General features: G+C 35.9%; 1 protein-coding gene across 1 annotated transcript in view; it reads left to right on the top strand.

Annotated features, from left to right (window-relative positions):
• Positions 1-5,889: 5,889 nt before the first annotated feature.
• Positions 5,890-13,389, top strand: part of LOC144446639 (neuronal acetylcholine receptor subunit beta-2-like) — a 40,204-nt gene continuing 32,704 nt past the window's right edge. The window contains exon 1 of the mRNA XM_078136451.1: positions 5,890-6,195. Within this exon, the coding sequence (XP_077992577.1) occupies positions 6,129-6,195 (67 nt within the window). The 5' untranslated portion in view covers positions 5,890-6,128. The remainder of the gene's footprint in view (positions 6,196-13,389) is intronic.

Here is a 13,389-nt window from a genome sequence, read left to right as displayed (position 1 = left end):
TTTAAATAAAATTTGCCCAACATATTACTCTGTAAATGATATAAAAACATTACCTTTGATTTGATTAATGAGTATTTAATGAGTAATTACATTTCATACATTTAGGTAACTGGGTAGGCGGCTACTCAAAGGCTGGCCAACTGATTAAAGGAGATATTTTAATAACGTCTGTATATCAAAGGTTGAGTACCATGTCTATTGTAATTAATAAGTCAATATGTAGAATGATTGTCGTAATTTGGGTTTCAAAGTTATTGACTGTATAGTATGATCATAATAAACTCTTACAGTCCATATTTTTTTTGTCAGTCGAGACAAATAGCTGAATACTAGTGTTAAAAGATGCAGTACTGGTAAAAGTATTTTTAGCAACTACAGAAAAGTGGCATTGTTTTTTTGTTTTATTATAATTCACGAATATGATGCATAATTTATCTGTGCACAAACAGGAGCGTGCAAGGTATTTGAATGAAAATGCATGAAACGTTTTACTTTGAATTTAAAGTATATTGTAAGTTCCCTGTATTCAAGGCTGTAGTTTTACTGCGTTGTAAACTAATTAAAGAAATGTTGGTATGTTATGAAGATATGGTAGTTTGGTCGTCTCTGTTATACCAGTTTCATATCAATGCCCATTGCCATCATTCCACACCATTAATTCTACCCATCGAACCCTCACCAGCTCTCTCTCTCCCTCCCTCCCTCCCTCCCTCCCCCTCTCTCTCTCTCTCTCTCTCTCTCTCTCTCTCTCTCTCTCTCTCTCTCTCTCTCTCTCTCTCTCTCTCTCTCTCTCTCTCTCTCTCTCTCTCTCTCTCTCTCTCTCTCTCTCTCTCTCTCTCTCTCTCTCTCTCTCTCTCTCTCTCTCTCTCTCTCTCTCTCTCTCTCTCTCTCTCTCTGATATATCGGTAGCTAGATTACCATCTGCAATACATGCCAAAGTCATAAAGGAAAAAAAATATAGGTGTAATTAGTTTATGTTGACTATGTATGCTTTATCCATCTATTAGTTTATCTATGTATGCGTATGTGGTCTTTCAACAACACATTGCACGATATTTTGCCTCCATCTTTTGTAAAAAGGATCTCCGCGGTTGTAGTTCATTGCTTTTTATAGCGAGTACTGAAAGCTGGCAAAGCCAAAGTTTACACATGTCTAGTTGATTGGTCATGTCAATATATGCATAACACATCCGAACTCACTCCGACACAGTTGCTTTTGAACTATACCACAAATTATTCACATGTGAACTTTGCAAGAAAGTTTGCGAATAAGGTATCCTGAAATCTCGTTTATGTGCAATAATTTGTTTAAATAATGAATATTACAGAGTAATCTTAAGATTAGTCTTTTTGATTTGTTCCAAGTAAAATTGCGAAAATCCCGATCGTCTGACACAGCATGTGCAGGCAATACTATCAATACTGAACTGATACATGGCAACTCTAAAGTCTCTTATACGGCGGCGGCGAATGAAAACAATAACAACTAACTAAATGAAGAATAAGTATCGGAAATTCATCGAGCGTTAGTGACGAGTTTTATTTCCTACTAAATACTGCGTCTCGCTTTGTGGTGATGACTTAATAATGTTCAATATACCTCCTGCATCGATATCCCCATCGCCTATTTTCACATGCACCCTCGCATTCACATCCAAACCCTGTCACGCTGGCAGTGTTCTGTTGTCATGGACAACGTGGTATTATGTAAATAATGGGTTTTTCTCGGAGAGCAAGCTGTGACATACCAAGGACAGAATTTAAACTGATCAAGTAAAGGCATTATACTGGGTGTTAGTTTCCTTTTGTACATTTCTGAAATACACGATATATGTCGCTACAATCAACTTGATGTACCATGGCCCTGGAAACGCATTTATCAGCTGATTGGATTTCGTGACTGTAGTTGTCTGGGAAATGCTTGCGGCTTTGATGAAAGAAATGTCTACAGACCACATGTAATTGTCAATGTTACTTCACACAGAGTGCAGTACTCTCAATATTGCAGTCTGTTGTGCGACGTTGTGGTAAAGAACGTTATCCGAGTCCTCTGATCTGTGTGGACTAGTTTACATGTATTAAATAAATCAATGCAAAATATGGGCTTAGACTAAATGTTTTGTTTGAGAGAATAACAGTTATCATAGGAATTTTATACACATAAACTAGTAAACTAAGCTAAACTAAACTACTAGTTTTCACTTCACGAGAGAAGAAGTCTGGCTTTTTTTTTCAATCGTTTGTTAAACAAGTGGCGGCAACAGAAACATTCAAACGGTTTTTAACTTGAGTGAGTACCAGAAATTTCCCCGTTGCCAGTTACTGTAAAATGATATGGTAGTCTAGCTTAATACTACACGAATTCAAGTTGTAGTTTGAAATCAATTCATGGTCAAAAAGCACATTAAACGGTCAAAACCATGCTAAAATTCTTCTTTAAGATATGTCGTGAGAAAATTCCCGCCAATCAAAATAGCTTTTCTCAAAATATTGAGTAACCACATCTATAATGTCCAAGTCGAATATCCCCAGGCTGTTTGTTTCGTGACTCAAAACAGAAACATTTTTTAAAGATAATTTGACCTTTAGGGGCTGGGTATGCACAACCTCAGATTTGGTGTCTTCTCCAGAGGAGGTTGACTGTGTGGATAGTCCACCCTCTCCCGTCATACGCAAGAATGGCACATTTAGCATAACTCAGATCCAGCCACTCTGTCATATCTGATGACTATTTCCTGTGTTGTCTACGTCCTCTGCTCGCACTGCAAAGGGACATTTATCTAGTTCTAATTCGTGAAGTACCTGATCATGATTTTACGTTCGTCGAATTGGATGTCTTTCAGAAGACAACCCTTTGTATGAACCATGCTAAAAACCTGATCATTTGTAACATAGTCTACTTGGAATGAAATCCTCAGCATATGTCGGAAGATCCACACTTCAAACGTTTCTAGTTTTTCACGAAGTATGTTATATAAAGTTCAACCTTGCCATGAATCAGACGAAGTATGTTATATAAAGTCCAACCTTGCCATGAATCAGATATCAAAGTTCGTTTAATAAATTTAAAAAAGACGAGCCTTAAAACTTGCTGTAAACGGAACATTTATCATGAATATGATTTAATACTGAGACCATATGACATCTCAATAAATGAATTCCGCTCACAGGTATTACAAGCAAGCTGCCAGTTTGTCATCAACGATGTATCGTGTATTTCTAAAGACATAAAGTGCTCTTAGCTTGATGAATATACAGCTGATTAATTATATTTTAGGCCGACATAACGTCGATGGTGTACATTATATATTCGACGTATTTTACTGCATCTGTATTTCTTTTAAAAATAACACATTAGCAACATATATATTATCCATGTGTTGAAGATGGTGTGTTTACCATTTTTAAATGCGTCCAAAATCTGATTTATCGTTATGTGATTATGGGAGTAAATGCATACTGATTCCTATAAATCTCTACTGAGTGTGGGTAGCCATGATGTCAAAATATATTTTGATATATCTAACTTTAATTTTCGCACGCTATAAACAGATGTCCTATTGATCAGAAATAATTCACATCTGTAACATTACTACAAAATAGAAAGGATTTCACTCCGTGGAGAAATTTCTTTCCATTGTCACTGTTGTCATCAACGATGAGAAAAGATGTGACGTGACGTGACATGACGCAAACAACGTTAACACGACATTATGGAATGTGGTCTTGATGTGACTGTGTAGAATCGTATTATGACAAGTCATTTGGTGCTATAGGTCTATATCCTATCGCGTAGTTCAATTTGTAATAAATCATATTTCATAGCGGTCTAATTAGCAAAGATCAGCACAGGGTAAACACGTTTCCTGTTCGTGTCGCCAGAAGAGGAGGGGGGGGGGAATTGACAACATCAATATTTTGTGGTCATCGCCTTTACCCCCTTGCTCACAAAAGATTGTGACCCCATGTTTTGTATCATTATTATCCCTTGCTTCAAATAATTTGTTAAAATAATGTTAGAAACTCTATTTTGAAACAAATACGGTTTCTCCATCAGTCATACTTCTCAATCATTGGTTACGTCATAATCTAAACGAACCGGGATCAAAGGCAATAACCAAGCACTCTGACAAGTGTTGTTGACACTAAACAACTCGTCTACCAGACGTCAAGACCTCGAAGCAAAAAAACAACAACAACAAAAACATGGCAATTATAAACAGATGAAGAGCTAGACGAAGCTGTACACTAATATCATTTGAGCGATGACGTAATGAATCACTGTAAAAGGTTACATCTATATCATTTCAATACTTGGAGTGTTATATCTGTGCATGGGAGTAGTACAAACGTCTCTCATGTATGTGTGTGTGTGTGTGTGTGTGTGTGTGTGTGTACTGTGTACTGTGTGTACATTTACACCTGCTAATTAGGTTCAGAAATTTGACATGAATGAATACTCTATCTGTGCTGTACAAGTCTTATGTGATTCGGTGAATATGGAGTTAAGAGGCACGCATATGTATTAGATGAACAATGTATATTCATGACTCTTAGTGATAAATAGTCATGAATATTCATTGTTTATCTAATGGTAATTGTTGACTCCCATGAGGCAATGCTAGAGCACTCTATAGCTCGATAGATGTGAAACAAGTTTCATTTTGGTGTTTCTTGGCAATCGTGCTAAATTTGTATGATGTGAAATCATAAAATGAATCTCCAGAGCCCAAAGTATACGAAAGTGCCTTTATTTCCTGGAGTGGTGTTCCCTTTTCAATAATAACACAGACATCCAGATTTGTACAAGTGCCATGGGATTTTGGCGGACACAAGCTTACGTGTCCTTTGAATTACTTACGAAGACATTAAGATTCTAACTTCGTAGGCTGTAAGATGAAACCTAACTTCCTGAGCGTACCCAGGAAATTAATGTTAAAGAAATATCAAGAGACACATGGAGTCGACGTAGGTGTCGTGTCAGGAATCATAGAAATTGCTGGCAGAGGACAGTTTCAAAAATTTGACCTAGGGTCGAAAATTAAAATAAATAAAGAAGTATTTAAATAAAAATTGATTTAATAGATTTTCATGTTTTGTATTATATATTGTTACTCTCGAGATCGCCAATTCCTTAAATATTCTCTGTAAATGTATCTAGAGATGTCAGGCTGCAAAACTCAACACCCTTACAATTTGCAAGGATGACATTTACACTTTGCAATACCGGGTTAAGTGGCCCATAATGTTGTCACGCATGGGCATTTTCCAGTACGGCCATTCTATTCTGACTCTCATCACACAACAGTGTTATCCATGCCAATATGAACAGCTGTACTTAGTCGTCATTGTTAGAAATCGTTGACAGGAGTCATCACCCGGTGTTGTTTTCTACATTATACTTATCCTCGCACTATTCATCGCTACGGCGTGTGTCGCCTACTCAATTTCAGTTAATACGCACTGTACTTTTTTATGCGCGAAGTTATTACACGTTTCGTGCTTTCCTTTGGGTCGACCAAGAAAAATCCTGATATAATTCGCGGCTACTAGTACGCTGAGATGATTGTCATTCCTTTGCAAATTTGTCATAGTTACACATACAGTTGGTTTTAACACACTATTCTCATGGTTGATTTTCCACATTAATATTTCCGCCATACTTATGATTTACATTTTCCAGCCATTAATGATCAACAGAGCAAAAATGAATGTTTACGCCGACTTCAAGCCTTGAACTGTTACGATAATCTATATTCGCTGTCAACCACGACTGGCATGCATGGTGGCGATGTTCACACTGGGAATCCGTTGTACCTACTGATATGCATTGTACATTATCAGGATACTTTTGGAATATTTGACTTTGAGCAGCGGTAATAGAAGACCCATAGTATTTCATCTCCTCTTGTACGCTTGGCATACAGTCAAATACAAGATAGACGATTTGAGAGATCGGTCTCTCTGGATTCTGTCAAATGATGTCCTCTGTACAAGAACGATAATCATCATCACGCTTGAATAGGACTTAGCTGTTTAAAGTTCTTCTGGGGAAACATACACTTGACGTGGATCACTAAGCAAAGCGACATAGGATGAAATTGTGTACTCTCTGACCAAGGGAAACTATGGCTATTGCATGTCACTCATTCCTATTGTTCACAGTTGTTGCACTGACCATGTATTTGGCTTCAGGTAAGACCTATCACTTCATACTCCTATATCGTTTCCATATAACTATCTCCAACCCAAACCTGACAATATTGAAGGTGGATATTTAACTGGATTTACGTTTCATTTCAAGGTGCTTGCGTTAATCAAACCTGGCTGTTAAAGTACTAGAACGTGGATAGAATATAAAGCACGTAACATGTGTTGCAAATTGGTGATCAAGCCTATAGCTTATACGAACTTGTCTGTCTATATAAAACAATCAATCAGTTGAATCGGCAAAATATCAAACATGTAATCAAGTTGATGGCATCATGGTATCTGGTTGTTTCGAGTAATAACTTTAGTCAAGTTGCAAAACCATTCCTTGTTGTCATGATGTAAACAATACCGGCTATTAACTGAAGATCAGTTTCTCAAGAGTAACTCTGAATTGACACCGTCACTGAATCATAATGCAATATGTGCTACTTATAATACACTTGAACACACGCATTTCGCTTCAAATGTATCACACAATTCTTCACTCATGTAGTATTCATGTAAAGAAATCTGTCATAAAACGGGTTCTTCTTTAAATTCATGAATAAAGGAAAATTATGCTGAACATTATGTATATCAATCATGTGCTTATAAAGCATATGTGCACCAGGTACTTGAGCCATCAATTTTTGGCATATCAATGCATCGTTAATTATTATGCTAATTATGCAAATCGTTTTATTTGATGTAGTAGTAGTTGAAAAAATGATGACATTGTGAAAATACTTAATTATCATATCCATTATACAAAATGCTATGCACTAATCTCGCTAAAATGTGAATAATATATTGCTTCATCCATAAAGAATATATTTACCGGGTATTGATTTAATTTAGTCGCATCTTACTAAGTAAATAAGGAAAACAACAAATTTCATTCAATAATATACAAATTAGTGTGATTGATATGCATCGAATTTATTGAAAACCTAATCAGATTTAGATATGAGCAAAGATGTGCAGAACTGGTGCATCACATCGAACCAAACGTTTTTGACACAATGCCGCTCTTGAATGATGGCTAAAGAAAAACGGCGGATTTTGATAAAAATATGTAAGTTTGAGTGATTACTATGCACAAATTTTGCTTTAAAACCTAGTTCTTGCACAACAACATACACTATGTGTACCAGGTTTCATTGTGTTAGAGCCTATGGTTCTAGAGGAAATGATGATACAAACGCGCACACACACGTGCGCGCGCACACACACACACACACACACACACACACACACACACATACGTACGTACGCGCTCGCACATACATACATACATACATACATACATACATACATACATACATACATACATACATACTTACATACATACATACATACATACATACATACATACATACATATAGCCACAACATAAGCATTCCTTGCGAAGATAAAATGGCTGCAGTGAAATTATGCGATTTGATTGACTTTTCTATTAAAGCCGACATTGAAATGCATACGAATGACTGTGTAGTTGGGTTTCGAGGGTATACTCATCATCAAATGTTTGAACTTCTTAGTGTTAACAGAGAATGCAAACATTTACCACTGAAGTGCACTGGAACAGAGGTGCTGTGAAGATTTATATACGTATCCCTTTGAGTGAGTCGCTACAAGTGACTATGGACAGTTATCACCTTTTTGATATTTATGTAGTACTTTGAAAGGTTTTGCAATTCATTCTACGTCATGGTTCTGTCTAGCTTATCACTCATTAGAAACATTAAAGCTGACATTTCACATTGTGTCAAATGTGACCTTACAAACACCTTGCTTGATTAAGGTCATATTTCCTATTGCCTAAGATAACGGTTTTACTTTTGATTTTTATGAGCTACCTAAATTATTTATACGTATACTGCTTTTTTTCACTGTATCTGATGTACACGAATCATGCTAGGAGAATTGCCATCGTGTTATTTACCGTCTCACTACATATCCCTGGCGATTCCTTGCACAAGGTAATCATGTGAAGATATTAAGCTTTGACTGCAGAACATAGTCAACCGATCTTATATTTCCTCGCAGCATCTTTTACAGTTGTATATTTGTTATTCAGAAAATGTTTGCACGTTGTGAATCGCAATTGTCAATTACACATACAACGGAAAGTTGGTTGATCAGTTGCTTTGACAGCAGTCCACATGATACATATTTACTTTGAAATAAAAGTAAGTTTGCTTAATGTGGATTAAATAAAGAAATAATTCAAAAGCGTGTTTGCGTTCTAAAACAATTTTATGACACATTTTTGGAGGATTATGAAACTTAAGTGAGCTAAGAATATTAGTTGTCCTGGATTGAAATAAAATACTGCTGTTTTTTGTGATTTTGCCAAAGTGGGAACTCAAGTCGACGGCTGAAATGTGACTGAATTGAAACTAATTGAATCAGGGGCAATGGACCATAAATCAATCACTGACACACGGTGCAAAGAGAGCTAGGTGAAATGGTGAAATCAATTTGAAATAAAGGGGTAGTCAGTGTTACATTCCATTAGTTTAAGTGTAAAATGCTAATAACTGAAATCATGACAACAAATACAGACGTGAGAATACATCATCGTTTTGAGCATGGAGCATGCGCAACAATAAATGACAACTGAATATGAAGTAGACGTCGAATTAATACAGCGAGCCCCACATGTTGTAGCACGCTAATTCTACCAAATATGTATTGTCACTATTGTCCCCTTCTATAACATATTTTACTCAATAACTTTATTAAACAGAGGGGTAAATCATAGCGCTAACCCACATTGACATTAAAAAATAATAGAGAACATAAGTCATAAAATACAGAATGGTGTTTTTCGCGAAAAGGGTACACTGTCTGCATTTCGTGATTCGTCAATTTTGCCAACATCATGATGATATCGATGTTAGGACACATTGGATCTACCATGTAACAGAAGTCATTCAGATCAGTGACGCAATTTATCACTACCAAGTCATCATAGATTTACTTGTACATTCTACAGATAACAAATAGCATCTATGGCCCCTTAGGTCATACCAATTTGAGTTCTATTTGGTACAATAGCATATGAATCAAATTTTGCTTGCACAGTAAACTGTTCCCTAACGTAGATGATCCAACAAATTTAGAGGCATGTCTTCCCAATTATAGAGTGACCGCATCAAAAACAAATGAAATAATAGCGAGACTGAAAACATAATTACACTGCGTCTGCTCTCGGCAAAAAAAACATTAGGCTCAGCACTAACAGTGACAATACCAATAAATATGTTGTTTTTAAAAGAAATCTTTAGTGTTAAAGAAAAATGGTGAATACAAAACACTTTGATTTCGGAAAGGTCAAGGTTGTGTTTAAAATACTATGATAGTGACGGAAGGATGTCAGAGATTACTGGTTACAGAGATTGTAAGGGAGACATGGACATGTAAAAAAAGATCTCTTGCGAAGCGCGTACGTTTTTTAATCATACTTGAAACTCTGAGACGATGAGTATCTACATGAGTATCTAGGAAAGACTGACGGTGTCTGGTGGGATCATACTCAATTGGAAAAGTTCGGTAAGCTATTTTATTATAGTGCCTATAATTACTCGGAACGGATGAAACTTTGTAACGAAACACACACAGCTCACTAATAAAAGCGTTTGGAAAGATTTTGGACATGGTTAGACTTGTTTGCTTAACAGACCTGACACTCAGCTGCGTTCTGAACTTGTTCCTCGTTATCTAAAAGGATTTTACAGCGACCAAAGAGGACAAAATGGTGACAATATCTCAACCAAGACAGAACAAACACACATATAATATAGATGTTGGTGCAGCTGTATGAGCGAGAACGTGACGAATACAGCTGATTTGTAGGTTGACTTTTGCAAACATTTAGTACATGCCATGATATATTCAAATTACAACTAGTTATGACCCCAATGATTTCACTGTATGTAGAAGCAACGAGTACATCATAGACTAGATATGGGGTGACCTCCTGGATGAGTTATTAATATCCGTTACGTTTTATTACCAGTATTACTGACAGGCTAATTAAATATGATTTTAAAGTCTCCGATAGTCAACAGTAACAGGAACGACCGTTCAAGTCAACTAGTTTTAGTTTCAGCCATTTGCAATTTGGAATTGTGACAATTGTAGTTAGCTGTCGAACGAGAAACGAGATATGATCATAGAAAGGTCATGACAATCTCGTGGATAAATTTGTCTGTTATACTATGTGAATGCATCTGAATATCATTCTGGCTTATGTTACGCTCTTCACCGTTACCATTCAGTGTGTAATATAGTTCATGTGGTTTGAATGAAAAGTAGGCACCAGAGTAATAGTGACGTAATAACCTGTCCATTCCTTAATTGGAAAAGATACCTTGTGAATTCATGTTGTAAACCTGGATGTTGAGTGAGATAAAATGCGCTGGTTTCATTCACATTCCTAATCTAATCAGTACGGAGTTGGCTTCCATCCGAACTTAGGCGGAAGTGACGTATTAGACTTGCTAGTCGACACCCCTTGCACGTATTACAATAACAGTAGAAGCAGTTGTCAATACATTTAAGAGAAGTTGCCTCGAAAGTCTCACACGTGAACTCTGCCTAAGTTCGGATCGATGCCTTGCGGATAAATGAAAGTGAATGAATTAAAGCGTTCTCTCTCAAGTTATCATTCAAACAAAGTGAATTCACTTAGGTCATTCAACACTACCACATAAAAGATCATGTTGTTCAAGCAACTCAGTTTCAGATCTCATATATATATATATATATATATATATATATATATATATATATATATATATATATATATATATATATATATATATATATATATTAACACTTGGCTGATCAAACTCATTTATAAGGGTATGACTTGTTGAATACACATTTACCAAGTCAATTGTAGTACCTTACTACATTAGCAATATTTACCAATCGAATAGTATATTGGAAGCATGTGTTAGTTAGTTAGTTAGTTAGTTAGTTAGTTAGTGTAATTTGTCTCTCTGTATGTGTACGAATTGACAGATCAGTTATGTATCTATAAGACTGACAGACCAGTTCTGTGTGTGTACTAATTGACAGATCAGTTATGTATGTTCGAATGGATAGATCAGTTCTGCATGTGTACGAATCGACAGTATGTATATGAATGGACAGATCACTTCTGTATATGTACGAACTGACAATCAAGTATATAGGTATATGTATATGAATGGACAGATCACTTCTGTATATGTACGAACTGACAATCAGGTCTGTATGTGTACGAATTGACTGATCAGATGTGTATGTGTACGATTCGACAGATCTGTTATGTATGTATGTATATATGTATGTATGTATGTATGTATGTATGTATGTATGTATACGAATGGACAGATAACTACTGTATGTGTACGAACTGACAATCAGGTCTGTATGTGTACGAATTGACTGATCAGATGTGTACGTGAACGAACTGATAGATCAGTTATGTAAATGTATACGAATTGACAGATCGGTACGTTTTGACATGCCCTTGCAAACCAAACAAGCCATATGGGCTCATAGGGTACACACTTTGTGCGTCTTTCCTGCATTAAATGTAAATGTGCTATCTATAAACACATATTCGATGTTTGTTAAATGACTGAACGAAAATAACTGAAGTGAAACAAAAGTTAGTCTGAATCATTATTCAGGCTGTTGGTTTTTTTTACATTGAGACATTTTTTTATTTGTTTCTGCAATCTATAAATGTACTATTTAATGAGATGGTCATTGGCTATTATCAAAATGAGCTTGTTATACCTCCGTAATAAAGAAGTGACACATTGAAATTGTAATTTAAGTACAACATCAAACATATATGCCACGTCGCCATAGTAACCTTTCTAATGTTGTATGCCCATCACTGGGTTTGAAAACAGAAAAGGGTTGTTGAGGTAAAGGGGATTTCCCAGTTGACATGCGTTTTAGCCGACATTATTCCACACTATTAGCTTTTTACAGTTATTTTGATTGCATAAATTGTTTATTTTCATTTGCTTGTGCACCCCAGCAGTGTAGTCGTTTGATGTATTTGAAAAGCTGTAGTTGTTGATTAACTTGTTGTGTACACCGTTCCACTGTTACCAGGCTGAGCAACCTGTGATACGTGTTGATCATAAAGGAGTGATATTCTTGGGTTATTGTGTGGATATTATGACCTTGACTCCATACTACAACACTTCCTCTATTATTATTAGATTAAAATGACTAAATCAACACATGTGGATAACGTGAACTAATTTGCAAAGGTTGCTAACAATTGGGGTTTGATTATTTCACAACTTGACATGGTATATTATTTTATATGCAGGACATTTAACATTACTTTAAATGTTTTACCATAAATAGTGGCCACATCTGTGAGAAATACGAATGAACTTTGAATGAATGTAATATTTTACAAAGTACTCTCAGAGAAACGCAATCTACATATATATTGGCTCCACTTATGTCTGAATTGTGATATTTAAATTAACTTTTCTTTGACATCTATCAATCACTGGAGAGTCTTGTTAATCGGTCTTATCATCCATAAAACCCTTAGGGGGAACTCCAAATTCCAGGTCTAAATTTAGAAGTCAACTTGTCGCTCCGAAATAACTGTTACAATTCTTGATATTTCAATGTTGTTTAATCCTATGCTTTAAGTAGATTAGGAATCTTCAACTAATACAAGGCACCTGCACTGGGTTATCTTTTTCATTCAAAGAAATATACTTCCCTCGACACTGTTTCGTTGATAAAACGATAAAATCTTCGTACGTTGGTACACATGGACGAACTGATATGCATACATACATACATACATACATACATACATACATACATACATACATACATGCATGCATGCATGCATGCATGCATGCATGCATGCATGCATGCATGCATGCATGCATACATACATACATACATACATACATACATACATACATACATACATACATACATACATTCATACATTCATACATACATACATACATACATACATTCATACATACATACATACATACATACATACATACATACATACATACATACATACATACATACGTACGTACGTACATATATACATGCATGCATGCACGCACGCACGCCCGCACGCACACACACACAGACACACACACATACATACATACATACATACATACATACATACAT

Source organism: Glandiceps talaboti, chromosome 15 (assembly GCF_964340395.1).
Source record: "Glandiceps talaboti chromosome 15, keGlaTala1.1, whole genome shotgun sequence".
NCBI lineage: Eukaryota > Metazoa > Hemichordata > Enteropneusta > Spengelidae > Glandiceps > Glandiceps talaboti.
The sequence above is the reverse complement of the archived record's forward strand: the minus strand, read 5'-3'. Positions and strand labels throughout refer to the sequence as shown.